Raw genomic sequence first — 18,369 nt, 5'->3', positions numbered from 1 at the left:
ACGCATGCCAAACATGTTTAAATATTTAAATTTAGTAGTAGAATAATAAATATGTAATAATTGTACTAAAAAACAAATTCTCTCATATTTAAAGGCATTTATTCAAAAGATTTTTTACTAGTTGCTCATAAATGGTTATTTATGAATGTAAAAGCTAATATGTGATATCCTCCCTATTTTTGTTATTTAATGTAAAAGCTAATTTGTGATATCCTCCTTATTCTTGTTATTTTAATGAATACCTTAATATATTTTTTTTTTCTTTTAGAGCATCTACAATGATGAGTTTAATGAGATGGTTGAATGAGGTGGGAAATCTAGTTGTCATTTAATAGATAAAACTTTACCATAATGAGATGTCATATTGTCATTCAATGGATTTGGAGTTCAATGGTCATTGAACTCTTCAATGGGAAAAAAAAAAATTCTAATCTTAATTACATACTATAAATTAGCTTTTGTAATTTTCTGTTATAATTTATAGAGTTCAATGTATTATAGGAAAAATATTGATGGAGTTGTATGGAATCTAAAAAATGATAGTGATAATCTATTGAACTCTATAAAATTTAATACACTGTGGATTTCTTTATTTCTAATTGGAATTGATTCAGGTGGTTGGTTTTAATTCAAGTCTCTCTCTCATTTGCCTACCATTATTTTCTTATGGCTCCTATATATACACATACTTGAAAGCACCAATTACTAATATATACCATCAAAAATATCAAAAATCAAAATGGTGATCTCATTGTTCCTATTTCCATCAACACCTTCCTTGTTCATCAATGCAATGTCGATTTTCAACCTGTTGGCTCTCATTACTTCCGGTTACATGGAAATGATAGGCAAAAACAAGCAGTACGCTAAGTTCTGTGATGCCTCTGATCTAAACAAACGAAAAGACAAGGAGAAACGTAAGCTGCCCAGTAGAATCGGGATGCTTGTGTTCTATACACCATCGTTCCTCGTGGGTCTTGTCTCTTTTGCTGTTTTTCAACATCAAGATCCTCGATTTGTTATGGTTATATTTGTCCTCACTATTCATTTCTTCAAGAGGATCCTTGAGGTACGTACGCATGCATTTTCTTCTTTATAAACTTCAATTCAAATATTTTCATACAGCTTGGTGTGCAGGTTCTCTTCATTCACAAGTTTAGCGGATATATGATGCTTAGCGTTTCCATAACAATCGGTTTAAGCTATGGTGTGTCAATTGCTACAATGATTTACGCCCAATATTTATCTCAAGAATCTTCTGAACCTTTTTTCGATCTCAAATACGTTGGACTTGGAATGTTCTTGATTGGAATAAGTGGAAACTTTTACCATCATTGCATTCTTTCGAGCCTAAGAAAGGAAGCAGATAGAGAGTATAAAATCCCAAAAGGTGGTTTGTTCCATTTCGTTATATGCCCACACTATATGTTTGAAATTGTTGAGTTCATAGGAGTCTCATGCATTTGTCAGACGGGATTTTCGTTTTGTTTCACTCTAGGCACAATGTTCCTGTTGATGGGGCGAAGCTATGCGACAAGAAAATGGTACGTTTCAAAGTTTGGTGGAGGATTTGGGAAGGATGTCAAGGCTTTAATCCCATACTTATTTTAGATATTTGTCGTTTAAATGTTGGGCGTTAGTGATATGTCTGTCGATGCAAAGTATTCGATAATCTCTTGCAACACAAAAAGTCGTCTCTCTATGGCCAAAAATGCATTGGTGAATGCATTTTCATATAATTTCAAAGAGAAATTTTGAAGTGTTTTGGTTGATAAATGATAATACTTATAACAAGGCATAATTAAAAAAGGAGGGGTGATATAATAAAATAATAATCTTTTCTACCTTTGGAAAGAAATATCTAAATGAATGGGTCAGCTTTATAATCAAACTTCTTTGTTGTTTTGTATACAAATCATGTACGATATTCTCCTAAAATTATCAGGTGCATCCTTTTTTAGCAAACGACTTGATATCACGGGGGTGTTTGGGATTTGTTTATTTAAATTTTATGGTTTTTTTAGTAAAAATGTTTATTAACTTATTTGATGTTAAAATAGAGTTTTTTTTTTAAATTGTTTACATTATTCGTGACCAAAACGTAATAAACTAAAAAGTTATTTTTTATTGTTTGGAAAATGGTACTTCTATGTGTAAATTATCAAAAATGTTTATGAAATTTTCTTATCACATACTTAAAACATTTTATTATCAATGTCAAATAAGCAATCTCAGACACCCTAAGTATTTAAACAAACTTTCTCAAATTATTTTTTATTTTAATATTGTGTGTATTGTCATAGTAAACATAATTTCAAATTTTGATTGAATATTACTGTTACATTAGATGTTAATTATTTAATTATTATAATTTTTCACTTATTAAAATTAATTAAAATGATAACTTTGATGTTTTGAAAATTTATAAATATTTTATATGATATTTTAAACTTAGATTTAGAAGATAATATATTAGAGCATCTCCAATGGAAGGTTTTTATAACTTATTATTATTTGGTTAAGTTTTTTTTTTTTTTTTTGAACGGTCGGTTAGTTATTAGATGTTAAATTCACCAAGTTAGTAAATTCGCTTATATCTGTGTTTTTTGTTCATTATTATTGATCACTCAGTATATATTGAATGGTCAGTATAGTTTAAACTAGATTATAACTCGCGTTAAACGCGGGGGAACATATAAAAAAGACATACAAATGTTTACAGATATTGCCTAATAATTATTAAAAAAAGTTATGGTTATTGGTATTATTGAAATATGCAGAAGATAGATTGAAATCTATAAATATCTATAATCGTTGAAGTACCTCTTTGTACACAACATTTTTTGTTTTATTAGTTGAATGACATTCTTCATCACATATGAATACCTTCAAAATCAAATATAATTACATTAGTGTAATTTGACGAAAGATTGATAGGTAAAACGTTAGGGGCAAGACATTTAGCTTTTTTCTTTTTCTTGAAGAAGATAAATCGTCACTTGAATCCATCACTTTGTTTTAGTGTTAATGTTGCTCATAAAAGTTAAATATAAGTATATAGGCATATTGATAGGTTTTATTATTTTATATGAGGAAAGTAATAATTATAATGGGACAATATTATCTAAAAAATAAATGCTTGAAATATTTTTGGAGGGAAAAAATCAGAATCATTAAAAAAATTTATATAAAGAAAATACAAATTTAGATTTGGTGAAATTATGTACGAAATTATTGACGAATATTATTTTGGAAAGAATTTTATTTTGTAAGGTATAATACTATGACAAAATTCGAAATATGTATATTTGTTGTGTAAAATTATAAAGTTTATTATTACTATATAAAGATAAAATAAAGTAGGTTGGTATGTTATATAAAATAAAAAATTTTAATCACTTTGTTTTAATGTTAATATTGTTTATAAAATCGATATATATATATATATATATATATATATATATATATATATATATATATATATGGGGTAAGTTTTATTATTTATATGAGGAAAGTAATAATTATAAATGGACAACATTATCTAAAAATAAATGTTTGAAATATTTTTGGATGGAAAATCGGGTCATCGGGGTTACTAAAAAAAATTATATATGGAAAATAAAATTTTAAATTGGGTTTGAAATTGTGGATAAAATTAATGACAAATAAATTGATAGGTTATGATTGAATCCAGTTTTGGAAAGTTTAAATTTGATAAAGGAAACACGTAAGTTATCAAAATAATTTTTTTTTATGAACATATAATGGATATACAAATTTAAATTTGATAAAGGAACGCTTAAGAAATAAATGCTTGAAATATTTTTAAAGGGAAAAAATCGAGATCGTTAAAAAAGTTTATATAAGGGAAATACAAATTTAAATTCGGTGAAATTATAGATGAAATTAATGACGATTAAATTGGTAGGTTACAATCAAAATCCGATTTTGGAAAGTTTGAATTTGATAAAGGAAATGCGTAAGTCGTCAAAATATAAAATTCTAAACGTGGGGAAATATATATATAGAAAAAGATAAAAATTTATAAATAGTTAACACAATACAAAAATAAGATAAAGCAAAATAATATATATATATATATATATATATATATATATATATATATATATATATATCCTAATAAATAAGAATCATTTTGCCACATATTATTTGCTCATTCATTTTGTAAAATGACAATTTTTGGTATTTTTGAATTAATTAGTTTTCACTTGTCATTATTCTATATTTTTTAGCTATTTAAAAATGTTACTTAATTATATTGTTATATAAGTATAAACATTATAATTAGACGTTCTTTCCATAATAAGATTACTTAAATATTAATAACTATTTCATTTATTCAAATAAAGTCATAGTATAATTTATAGAATGTTAAATGTTATATAAATTTTGATTTTAGTATATCATAAATGGATTTTTTTTTCTAAATCATGATTGGTTTTTTTTAAATTGACTACGAATATAAGTGCTAGCATTTGTATTTGTTTTTATTTATTTGGTGTTCGCAAGAACTTTGCATTAGACTTGGCGTAACTTTGAATAATATTGGTATATCATGTAATTTGGTATATATCTTTCAATTATATGAAATCTCAAATAATGACATTTCATTACTATTGTGATAATTTAGTTTGTATATTACATTTTTACTAATGTTAACGGTCTTATTTTTTTTTTAATAACCGTAACGCTTTTATTAATTGTACATTTTACAAATCTCCTAATATCTTATAATTTTTTTTTATCTTACTTTATAATTTTTTTTATAACTATGTTATTTTCAAGATTGACTGTCTTAAATACGAAACTTTGTTTACTGATTTCTACCAAAAAGGGTTTCCCATGACCGAGATATGACCTTTCAAGGACATGGACAGATTAGGGAACATGTTGAAATAAAAGCTTTGGCTTTTTTAAAAAAAATCACATACGCACATTGCTAATAAGTAAATATCTTAAAAACAAAATAGAAATTACAATGCACTTTGTATCCACTGCACACAGTTACAACAACTCAAAAGAAATTTAGAAATTGCAGTTCAAAACATTATAGATTAAAGTCAAACTACATTCCTATTAACTAAATCTGTTAAAAACCAAGAATTATGGGCAAATATGTCAAATTAATAGCAGTGTAATATTGATAATTAAAAACACTGAATGGGTAAATGGTAGTTTTTATCATGAACTACCGTGAAATCCAAACAGTCTCAGAAAAATTTAATTACGTAAGACACACATACATACATATAGTTAATCAAAAGTCATTATGCTTTTCTCATGGGCATTTTATCAAACATGTAGAGTACAACATCAAATACAAAGTTAAAAAGACAAAAATAAAAAATTGAAAAACTAATACTAGCATTTATAATCACTATTATTCATGTATTCAAAGATCACAGTCAAATACAACACTAATGAGAATAAAAAAAATCAAATACAATTAATAAAAATTAAGAACATCATATTAAAGAAGGAATCTAGATGATGAACGTGATGCTGCAAAGGATGATGTTGTTTGAACGTCATGCTGCAAAGAGTCTGAAGAAAACATAATATACGAACAGTAGCACATGATTTATACATAAATTTTAACAATGATTATGGAAAGGATATCAAATTTCGAATTCTTTGATTCTTTGAAATTGAGCGACGATATCCCGTAATCTTGTAGATACATTTTATATAATAGATATGAATTGAAAAAATAATTATGAAATGTGATAGTTAAGAATGTGATTTTAATTACGAAGGAACAAAATTTACTTTCAAAAATTAGGATGGGTTTAAATAAGTTGAATACATTCTTTTTATAAATGATATTAACATTAAATCAATTAGTCAAATTTTCAAATTTAGTCAATAATAGTTTAATTTAATTTAATGTTAGGATGACATCATCAAAATGATTCAATGGTTGAAATTAATCAATAAAACATAATGAATGGTCTTGATTGTTGAAGATGATGTCATAAGGTTTCTCTTTTAATATATATATATATATATATATATATATATATATATATATATATATATATATATATATATATATATATATATATATATATATATATAAAGATGTTTGAACAATTAACCCCTGTCTCTTTAATAATATTTCATTTTATCCTTTTGATTTACTTTGATTTATTTATTATTTATCTAAAATTTATAGATAAATAAATATATAATATAGGAGTATAAATATAAGTTATAGTAATATGTAGATCGTTTGTATGTGAATAAATGTTTATATTAAAATATGATATGTTTTATTTTAGATAGATAAAGATAAAATAGTTTTAAAAATAAAAAAGTCATAAAAAGTTTAACCATTTGACAAACAATTTAATTAGAAGTCAATAAAAATATCATTAGAGATGATTTTAGTCATTTGATAAAAAAAAAAGTAAAAAACTTAAAATAATTAAAAAAAACATTAAAAACAAAATATATAGACAAATATGATATTTTAAATTTTTTATAAAAATATTATAATATTTATAAATTATGTTGGACAAAATATGATATTTAGAAAGATAAAAATCTCCACCAAAAAAAACATCACGGTCATTTTTTTCAAAATTATCACAAAAAAGTCATACGCAAAAAGGAAAAGAAATTAAACAATTTTAGTTTGTGAAATTAATTTATAAATGGTCTTTACTTTACTAATGATTCTTTTGCTATTTATTTTGCACAAATAATAAGTCTTTTTTTTCAAAAAATATGAATAATTTCACTACATTAAATGCCACATTTTGCAATGAAATGCCAAAATTAGTTTCGCCTCATGTTAAATTGTTAATTTTGCAAAGATAAAAATAATATAACATGTATTTTCTTAAAATATAGATCTTTTCAAAGGATGAGCAATTTTGTAATATTAAAATCAAGTTACAGATAACAATATAACATTGCGCAAAATTAAGTAAAAAGATTAATTTCGCCAAAATTAAAATTCGCAACAATATTGAATGCCAGAGTTTTTTAGTCAAATATAATTGACAAAACTAAATACCGAGTAAAAGCAGAATTAAATGCCATAAAAATGTGAGTCAAAAATTGATTTCAAATTGGAATTGATATTCAAATTAAAAAGAAGTTATTTTTCTTAGAATAAACCAAGGTTTCTCTTCATATTTATGATAAAGTCTCACAAACTTTGGTAAGAAAATAAATTAGTCTCACAAACTTTGGTAAAAAAATAAATTTCGGATTCGATACGATGGAATTTAATATTAAGATTTCTTTCGTTCATTCTTATCCAATCAAAAAATACATTTTTGGAATTTATTTCCAAATATGAATCAATCTGAAGATAAAAAAGATCATTATTATGAATTTTATCATAACAATTACGTTTAGTCTTATCAAAAATTCAAAAAAAAATTCAGTGTCACATAAGCGTTATGTGATTTTTTACCACATAAATGTGGTTCTTTCTCGCACATTAGTATGGTCTAACACATTTTCTAACAATTTAACTTAAAATTTTAAAAAGACAAAAAAATATTAAAAATAATTTACGAAAAATAACTAAAACATACTACATAAAGTCTTCGTCTGAGAACTCGTCTTCCGAATCATCCGGGGATCGAAATTGAGATCAATGTCTTCAATTTTTTCCTTCTACAATCAATTGGACAGGAAAATGATTTAGCAAACTCAACATACTCAAGATAGATCCCATCAGCAAGACAATAATCATACTTATATGACGTTCTATACACTTCAAAAGAAGAATCTAGTGTCGATCTGTCATATATGTTATTGAATATCGATGAACAATTAAGATCATTGATGTCTTTAATCGAATCGGAAGAACCAAAAAAATGCATGTCAAATCCATTGATTCTATGACACCATCGCTTCAAGTATAACTATTGGGTGACCATGATCACCTCACGTAAATTGATCATGGTATGAGGTAGGGCAATTTACCCATGCCCAATGGAGACAATCTGAACTTCCTAGCATTCCCAGAAAGCCATATACGCTAGCATGATGGGCTTCCAATTGCAGGATGTCATTACGTGTAAGCTTACGTAAATATTTTAGACCGTAAATCTGAATCACATATCTGCAAAAATAGTGTAGACTATCCCATGCGATCCTAGTGGACATCCCAAAACTCTCGTCCAACACATTAGGATGGACTCCATATTCTAATTGACGAAATACGATTATGCCTTTTTATAAGGGAGTGAAACCGAGTGTACCTCTAGCATCGAAAAGATGTTAGAAATAACTACACTCCCTCGTCAAATCTTCGACTATATGTTCATATAATGGTTTAAACATCATGAACCGCCTTCGAAAATAGTAGCCTAAAAAGTAGCATGCTCAACAAAGTAGTCTTGCATCAAACAATGGTAGGCTGATTCACGGTTTCTCTGAATATATCTTTGTGATCTCCTTTGCGAACTTTCGGCATCGTCATTACATATAGCATTATACATTTGTTGCATTATTTTAGCAGTCTCGACAACAACATCAAGCATAAATGGAAAATTTTCTAAAGATGAAGATGACGACATTTTTATAGTGATTTTAAGAGAAATAGATATAGAAAGATATAAGAATTGGTTTTAGGTATGGTAAAATAACGATTGTGAGGTTTTATTCATAGGAAAAATGGGGGGAAATGATTTTTAAAATTTTGACCGTTAAAAGCATTGGGAAAAGAGAAAAAAAAGGTAAAGATGAGAGAAAGGGTGCAACACTTTATAGCTGCATGAGGCCAAACTGCAGTGGAGAGTACAGGGTGGGGGTGGTGTTCCCCACTACCACCATGGTAAACTGCATACTTACCGTACCTACACCCCAAGTCTTATCAAACACTCAAACTTATGTCAAATTTAAATGTCAATATTAATTTCTTCAAATTAAATTTGCAACATTAACTTTTGATTAAGGGGATAAATAATGGTTTGCATCCAATATTATAAAAGAAGTTAAAGGATACATGCAACCTAAAGAATTAAGTCAAAATACTATTGATTTAATATTCTATTGAACAATAAGAACACACTAACCCTAGATAATTTTGAAAATTATAGAAGTAACAATAAACCTTTTAATTGTTGTAGTAAACAATCAAGAATCTTTTCTTTAATAACTTGGAAGCTAGCACCACAAGTGTCGTGTCTCTGATGGTTCACACCCAACACTAGCAACAAGATGCTTTCGAGAGAGGAGAGAGGCGATGATTTTCGGCCTTTTTTAGAGTAGGAGGAGTGGTTGGCTGAAAGTTAAAGGCTTAGGGTCATTATATACTGCAACTTGGAAACCCTAGATAACTCCAAAGGAATAAAATAATATTTATTCAATTTGGTAATTATTCAGCTTCCTATTTATCTGCAAGAATATTCCAGATGCCTTGGAATACTCTAATTTCATCCACCTCCTTCCAAGGAAAGTTTTGGACTCTTTCTTGCTCAACTATTAAACAATTGCACTTTAACCCTTGTACTTTTAATTAATACAATTAATCCCAAAATTAATCAAATTAATTTCTGATTAATTATTAATTAAATATTAATACTTCTAATGAATTTATTAATATGTTATGAAAATAATATATTAGTTAGAAATTTTATTATTTATTTAATAATTAATCAGAAATTAATTAGAATTAATTTTGGGATTAATTGGATTAATTGAAAGTGCAGTGTAACGACTCAATTTTTACAAAGAAATTTTTCATTTTTAGTTAATTAAACACATTTTCATAAACCATGAAATCCACTTATAATTGTTTTCAAAACATAATTCAAGTACAACTTTTTTTCCAAACATCAGAGTGTCCCATAAAATGTTCGAGAGAGTGTACATCGCGCCATCAAGCTTTGCCCTTGCCCTTGGGCTCCGATGTACCTGAAACAAATCCACAAACTGTAAGCTAACGCTTAGTGAGTTCCCCAGAGCATACCCCCCACACACAAGCCACATAACACATATCAACTTAGCTATAAATCTATCTTTACCATTATCCATAAAGGTTATCTCTACCGTTAGCTATAAAAGTTATCTTTACCCTTCGCCATAAAGGATATCTCTACCGTTAGCTGTAAAAGCTATCTCTACCATAGCCCTAGAGGCTATCTCTACTGTCAACCATAAAGGTTATCTTTACCGCACATTACCACATAATCATGCCACATACCTCTACTCAACAAGTATACCAACTATCATAAAATGGGCCGGCCTTGGTGCCTTAGACCCATTGGTATGGTGAGAAGACTCACCTTTTATCCGAAGAATCTGAAGGCTGCTCTCCTGACAGTCTGTAACCACCTACACTGAATAATAATATTAACCAATGTTAGGGCTTCACAAAATCCAAGGGAAACCTAAACTCCAAGTCCTTCTTCAAAGGCCTAAATATTCTTCCTTTGTTAATGGGCCCCAAGTCCATGTCCAAAAACCACTAATGGGCCTCTTGGCCCAATAAGGCCCTACCATAACAACAATGGCCCAAAATAGATAAAATTGCCCACTATTCTCAGAATGTAACCAAGTCCAATAACTAAATAAGGCCCATTAGCTCAAAGGCCCAAAACAGATCCAAGCCCATCTGCGATGCGTACACTTAGCGTACCACCCTGGTACACAAAACATACATTGGGTTACGCCCAGCGTACTAACATATTAAGCACTTTTTCCATTAAGTTCTTAATACTCGATTCTTTTACGTCCAAAAGTTAGATATACGCTTATTAAGACGACCTAGGGCATAAAGTTGGCAACTTTATGCCTTTGCATGCCTCATATGTTCCCAACACCCCCATTAAAACCTTTCTAAGGTTCTTAACCCATACATGAGGTCAAAACACCCACCAAGACTCCATTTTTATGTTACAAAAGGACCAAGGGACCTCAGATCTATCATTTCCATCCTCTAGAGTTGCTTAACTCACAAAAGGAGGTCCAAAATCAACCAAAGGGACAAAACTAGAAAACCCTAGCTAAATCAAATGAATAAGATGGAAAGGTCATAGCTTTATACCTCCAGAAGCTTTGCAAAGTGACCTAGATGCAGATTCTTGAAGCATTAAACCACTCCAAGCTTGCTTAGAAATGCCCTCTTATTGAATAAATTCTAAAATGGCCACAAAAACCCACTCCTTAAGCTCAAAACCCTCTCATACAATATCTCAGCTGTAGGTGTACGAAATGAGGCTAAAGAGACTGATACAGTTTGGTCCAAGAGGCTAAAAGGTGTTTAAATAGGGGGTCAAGTCCGAGATTTAGGGTTTTGGCCCTCTGTTACATACGCCTGGCATACCCTTACGTATGCCCCGCGTACGCAAGGCTCCTTCAAGATCCTTCTCCAATAGTACGCTAAGCGTACCCTTAGGTACGCCCAGCGTATGAGAAGGACCATTTTTTCCAAGTAATTCATTTTCAAGGGTTCCAAAGGTATACCTAATTTAGAGTGTTACAACTCTCCCCCACTTGAACTAGACTTCATCCTCGAAGTCCGTAGCTGCGAATAGATTGGGATAATGCTCACGCATCTCCTCCTCCGGCTCCCAAGTCCATTCGGAGCCTCTTCAGTGCTGCCATTGCACCTTCACCAGCTTCACCTCCTTGTTCCGAAGACCCTTCGTCTTCCTATCTAAGATGGAAACCGGCCTCTCGATGTAGTTCAGGCTCCCATCCACCTGAATATCGTCCAACGAAATGACTGCGGACTCGTTAGTGACATACTTCCGAAGTTGAGACACATGGAAGGTGTTGTGAATCTGGCTAAGCTCCTCCGGCAGATCCAGGCGATATGTCACCTTGCCCACCCGGGTCGCGATCCTGAACGGACCTATATACCGAGGCCCAAGCTTGCCCCTCTTCCAAAACCAGATAATCCCCTTCCAGGGAAACACTTTCAGCAACACAAAATCCCCCACCTGGAACTCAAGATGTGATCACCGTCGGTCAACATAACTTTTCTGACGGTTGTGCGCGACCCGCAGCCGGTCACGCACCTACTGAATTAGTCTGGTAGTATTGAGCACTACCTCAGTGCTCCCCATGACCCGGTGCCCAACCTCGTCCCAACAAACTGGGGTCCTGCACCTCTGACCATATAACATCTTAAATGGAGCTCAGTCGATACTGGCATGATAACTGTTGTTGTACGAAAACTCTGTCAGTGGGAGGTACGTGTTCCAACTCCCTCCAAAATCCATCACGCATGCTCAAAGCATGTCCTCTAGTGTCTGGATCTTCCTCTGGCTCTGGCCGTCGGTCTGGGGGTGGTACGTTGTGGTAAAATGTAGCTGAGTGCCCAGTTCCTAGTGGAACTTCTTCTAAAACCTGGAGGTAAACCGGACATCCCTGTCAGAGACTACCAACACTGGCACCCCGTGTCTAGCCACCACTTCTTGTACATAAATATCCTCCAAATTCTTTGCGGATATACTCTCGGATAACAGAATGCAGTAGACACTCTTCGTCGGTCTGTCTACGATCACCCATATGACGTCCACACCCCTCGCCGTCCTAGGTAACTTCGTGATGAATTCCATAGTGATCTCTTCCCGCTTCCACATGGGAATGGGTAGTGGTTGTAACTTTCCATGAGGCCGATGATGCTCGGCCTTGACCTTCCTGCAGGTCAAGCACCACTCCACGAACCAGGCGATCTCCCGCTTGATGCAGGGCCACCAATAACTCAGTCTCAAGTCCCCATACATTTTCATGGCCCTGGATGTATAGAGAACTTGGACTTGTGTGCCTCCTCTAATAGCCTCTGTCTTACTCCCCTTGTCACTGGTACCCACACTCTGCCACACTGCGTCAAAAGGTCGCGGTTATCCTTAACAAACATAGGATATTGCCCCCGTATTTTCTCTATATTCCAATTCTCTTTCTTCGCTCCCTCGACCTAGGCCTCTTTGATCATCTCCAACAAAGGATATATCACTGTCATCCTCATACAAATTTTCCCAATCGAGGACCCTTCCATCTTGCGGCTCAATGCATCGGCCACCACGTTGGCCTTCCTTGGATGGTATAGAATCTTACAATCATAATCCTTCACCACATCTAGCCTCCTCCTCTGTCGTATGTTGAGGTTATGCTGGTCCATCAAATACCTTAAGCTCTTGTGATCGGTATAGATGGTGCATCGTACTCCATATAAATAGTGCCTCCAAATCTTGAGGGAAAACACCATTGTCCCAGTTCTAGGTCCTGAGTGGGGTAATTCGCCTCATGAGGCTTCAACTGCCTCGAGGCGTAAGCTATCACGTGCCCCTCTGCATCAATACCACACCGAACCCTGAAATCGATGCGTCACAGTACACCACCAAATCGTCTAACCCTCGGGTAGTACTAGGATCGGAGCCTCGCATAACCTCTATCTCAGGGTCTCAAAAGCCATATGTTGATCCATGCCCCACCGAAAGGTCACATTCTTCTTGGTCAAGCGGGTCAATGACACATCAATCTTGGAGAAATCATGGATAAATCTCCGATAATATCCCGCTAAACCCAAGAAGCTACGAATATCTTATGCATTCTTTGGTACTTCCCACCACATCATAGCCTCAACCTTGGCTGGATCAACCGAAATTCCCTCCTGGCTGATGATATGCCCAAAAACTGTACCTCCTGCAGCCAAAAATCACACTTGGAGAACTTTGCATAAAGCTTCTCCGCCCTTAGGGTTTCCAGTACCTCCCTCAAATGTTGCTCATGCTGCTCCTTGGTCTTAGAATAGGCCAAGATATCATCAATAAAAACGAGCATTGACCGATCTAGCATCGGTCTACATACCCTATTCATGAGATCCGTGAATGTTGTTAGGGCATTAGTGAGCCCAAACGACATCACCACAAACTCATAATGCCCATACCGAGTCTTGAAAGCCGTCTTCGGTATATCCACATCCCGAATCCTCATCTGATGGTACCCTGACCAAAGATCAATCTTAGAAAACCAAGACGCACCATGCAGCTGTTCAAACATGTCATTGATTCTTTACAATGGATAACGGTTCTTCACTGTTAGTTTGTTCAGCTCTCGGTAGTCGATGCACATCCTGTGTGATCCATCTTTCTTTTTCACAAACAGGATCGATGCTCCCCATGGGAACTGCTCGGACGGATGAACCCTCTGTCTAGCAGCTCCTGAAGCTGCGTAGATAACTCCTACATCTCGGGCGGTGCCAACCGATGCCTTTGCTATTGAGGCGGCACACGACACCAAATCTATGCGAAACTCCACCTGCCTCTCCGGAGGCACCCGTGGAAGCTCTTTGGGAAAGACATCCCGAAATTCCTGTACAACCGGCACACTGCCCACATCTGTCGTAGTCTCAACCCTCGTATCTGAGATATAAGCCAAAAATCCCGCACACCCCTGCTGCAGAAATCTCCTAGCCCTCGCAGCCGAATAAAGAGTCGGCTCCTGCGAGGCCCTATCACCATGTATCACCAATTCTCATCTACTTGGGGTTCGAACCCTCACCAACTGGTGCTCACAATCGATCATGGCCCCATTGCCCCCCAACCAATCCATCCCACGAATCACCTTCAGCCCTCGCAACGGTATCGGGAATAGGTCGACACGAAACCTCTCACCAAGCACATTCAGGACACAGTCCCGATACACCCTCGCAGCATTAATGGTGCGGTCATCTGCAATCTCTACCTCGAGTAGGGAATCCAGAGTACTAGGCGCGTCCCGGAAGTTCTTGCTAAGCGTAAGAGATACGAACGATCATGTAGCACCTGAATCAAACAAAACATGCGCAGACATACCATTGACCAAAAAGGTCCCTATACAAGCATAATATACACATAAGTCATACAATTCATAAGGAGAAGAGAACAATAGATATGTATCGGCCACAACGTTTGGCGCTGCCCGAGCCTCCTCAGTGGTCAACTGAAATGCGCGGCTCTTCACCGCTGGAACATCCGCCTTGGCAGGGCGGCCATCGGTAATCCTCAACGTGGCGGGTGCATGCGCCACCACCACTCCTCCCTCTCTCTGCAATCTCGGACAGTTGACCCGCTTATGGTCGGTCTAGTTGCAGTGAAAACAAATCAAGCTCCTCGTATGGCAGTCCCTGCTCAAGTGGCCCTGTTGGCCACATGCATAGCATCCCAAGCCTGTGATACGACAAGCTCCGCTGTGCACCCTACTGCACTTGGCACACCGGCCCCGACCCCGTTGACCCCTGGTGGAAGTGTCTGAGGTCTTAGGCTTCTTAGCCTGACCCACTGTGCATGTGCCTGCTCCGGCTTCCGCTTGGTGCGGAAGTCCAACTCCATTTCCCGTTCTCAGGCCTTCTCTACCATATCATTCAGGCTTTTGCACCCTGTAAAGCTCACAAACTCGGATATCATCCCTCAGCATGGAATGATACCTCGTCCTCCTCAAGTCCTCGTTGGTAGCATACTACGGGATCGACAAAGCTCATTCCCGAAACTTGGCGGTGATCTCCACCACAGTTTCGGTGGTCTGCTGAAGGTCATGAAACTCCCTTACAAGTCGTTGCACCTCAATGGCTGGTTCAAACTCCAAGTCAAATCGTCGAACAAACTCGACCCAGGTCATCTCAGCCACACCGGCTGCTCCCACCTGACTCGTAACCTCTCCCCCACCAATCTCGGGCCCTGTCTCTCAGCATACATGAAGCAAATCCCACCTTTGCCGCATCCAAACAAGAACTCGTTCGTTGGGCATTCTCGATATCCGTCACCCAACGTCCGTTAACAATGGTTAAGCCTAACATAAGGAATCATGGATCATTAGCCCACATTATAAGAATGAATGATTTACGCAATCAATCTCTATATATTTAATTAGTCTCTTTTGACCACAAAATTAATTCCAAATTAATTCTTGATCAATACTAATTAAATAATATGATTTCATATTAATTTATTATAACTTATAATATTAATAATCATACATATCCTCTTCTCAAAAGTCTAAATTGTTCCGGTGAAGTGCAACCCAAATGTACCATGCTAAATCAGGTCAAGTACATACCAAATTTAGTTATGGATTTAGACATCTTATCCAACATCTAGTCCAATCGTGTCCAAGAAATCCAAACAAAACTAAGCACACCGCCACCCAACACGGTGGCTGGTGGCGGCAGGAGGCGGCAGCTACCACCTCACGGTGGTGGTTATGAGTTTCTTTTCATTATTCCTTTACTAATTACAATATACAACACAAAAAAAACAATTAAACACATACACACACTAAATTAATCACCCACATACAGCTGCCTTGTGGCGGTAGGTGGTGGTCGGAGGTGCTAGCCACCACCTCATAGTGGTGGTGGTGGCCCTCTTTCAAATTCCGGCGAAGCAAAATCATACCCACCCGACCTTGACTGGAACACACCTAAAGATACATATATACACACGCCTGGAACAGTAACACCACCACCCACCTAATGGCGTACGGCGGTGACAGCGGTTGAGCTTGCAAACGGCAGTAGTGCTAGCAGCCGGCGGCGCTGCACTGTGATGGCGGACAAGGGACGTGACCCAACGCGAGCAAAAATAGCCTCTACGACGGAGGCGGCTTAGAGTGGTGGCGGCAACCCCGTCTTCAACATAAATGTGCAACGGTGGCTGGAAGTGAGAATCCGGCAGCACCCATAGGTCGCCCACTATCCATCCTTGGTCTCAATATCTCCGATCGTAAATAAGGAGGCATCACCGTTTTGTCGTCGTTAGTCGGAAACACAAAAGGAACGGAGTGGTACGGCACCGAAAGGAGGAGTGAAGGTGGCGGCTCGGAGGATCTGGATTCTGGAGGCACAAGGTGGCGGTTGAAAGGGGTCTCCTAGGGTTAGGGTTTAGACGAGGGTTATATACCCAACTCCCATGAACCATCACCCCATAATGACAACATTAGCCCCTCTTTTTCCCTTTTCTTTCAAGACAGATCCATAACTTACCATTTAAACCCTGCCTCCTGAAATCCTTTAAAAATTAAGTCCGAATTTTACACTTTAACCCCCAAAACTCTAAATCATGTCATTTGACTCCCCAAAACCAACACTCCGATAAATATTATGAGTTTTGGGCTATATTATAAAATGATAATAATAATTACTTCTCGGGGTCCCAGGCTTATTATTTAATTATTCTATTTTAAACGGGATGTTACAACTCTCCCCCACTTAAATTTGATTTTGTCCTCGAAATTGTTTCTTATCATTCCTTACACGCCTGACAACTTGAACTACATGCCCACAACTACATGCATACCCCAGCCTTTCCAAGGCAACCGTAACCAACCCTTGCAGGGTTCTAAAACCTGAAGATAAATGAATTCTTTGCAATATGATCACATTTATTCAATCTGAAACCTGGAGTTTCGAGATGGTCTGGCTCCTTAACAAACCACCCACACTGAATCATTGCACTTAACTCCCAACTGGCTACTCACTTCTGCTAACCTGAGGTTCCTACTAGAAGACAGAGTCACAGACCAAATTTCCCTACAATACACTTATACTTGATAGAAAACTCACTCGGATGACTATTTCTGGATGACGACATGATTCTGTTAGACGAAAGAAAAGGAGTTCGTGAGTGATTATGGTCGGTACTAGATGTATCTTACTCTTTTATGTAAGTGTAACTTTTTCGTTTTGTTTAAACTGTTCTCGGTGGTTTGACCTATATCCCTATGATGTAGTACTAGTAAAGAGTAGAAGTAAGTTCATAGAATGGTCACAAGACGATTGCTATTTCGAACTAAGTTATCATTGGTAGGCGTATGACATGATCCAACCTTCGACAAGAATTGGAAGTGATCCTTGAGCTAAATTACCATAGCTTAATAATTTTGACGAAAGTGAGGTTTAGATATGATCCTAACGATAGAAGAATGAAAGTATTTGAATAAGGATTGACATAGGAATTTGCCGACTGTCAATATTGATATTTAAGATGTAATAAGTTCGGGAAAATTGACCTTGGAGTAGGTCTTACATCATATCCAGAGTAGAAAAGTTTTGACAGCACAACGGCCTGACTAAAAGTACCTATAGTATAGGGATAGTTACATAGAAAAGTGCTACATAGGGCATAGATAGGAAAATGATTCCTTATAACAAGGAAAGAAAGTAAAGCATCTCCTATTGGTGACGGTCATCCCTCTGGTGAACCCTTAGTTCAGCCAGTTGGCGCTCCATATCAAGCAGGTGTCTTTCGTACACCCTCTAGCGTACTCGGAGCTCTATGACTTCGGCTCGAGTTCCAGCTAGTGCTTGCAACAGAGCCTCATGGTCTCTCTCAGATCTCTCACGATCATTTTCAAGGTGAATGGTGTGGATGGTATGCATTACTGCATTGGCATCAACCT

General features: G+C 35.5%; 1 protein-coding gene across 2 annotated transcripts; it reads left to right on the top strand.

Moving 5' to 3' along the window:
• The first annotated feature begins 727 nt into the window (after positions 1-727).
• On the top strand, positions 728-1,741 carry LOC145090726 (uncharacterized). Of its 2 annotated transcripts, none has more exons than XM_079028827.1 (2): positions 728-1,069; positions 1,138-1,741. In XM_079028827.1, exons 1-2 carry the CDS (start codon positions 740-742, stop codon positions 1,609-1,611), a joined length of 804 nt encoding a protein of 267 aa, XP_078884953.1. In that variant the 5' UTR covers positions 728-739; the 3' UTR covers positions 1,612-1,741. The 2 variants fall into 2 exon arrangements, with proteins under 2 accessions (XP_078884953.1, XP_078884952.1); XM_079028826.1 differs by having other exon boundaries at positions 1,126-1,741.
• Positions 1,742-18,369: the final 16,628 nt, after the last annotated feature.

The sequence above is a fragment of the Lactuca serriola genome, chromosome 2 (assembly GCF_051521515.1).
Source record: "Lactuca serriola cultivar US96UC23 chromosome 2, Lser_US96UC23_V15, whole genome shotgun sequence".
Classification (NCBI taxonomy): Eukaryota; Viridiplantae; Streptophyta; class Magnoliopsida; order Asterales; family Asteraceae; genus Lactuca; species Lactuca serriola.
This window is presented reverse-complemented; position numbering and strand designations above follow the sequence as displayed.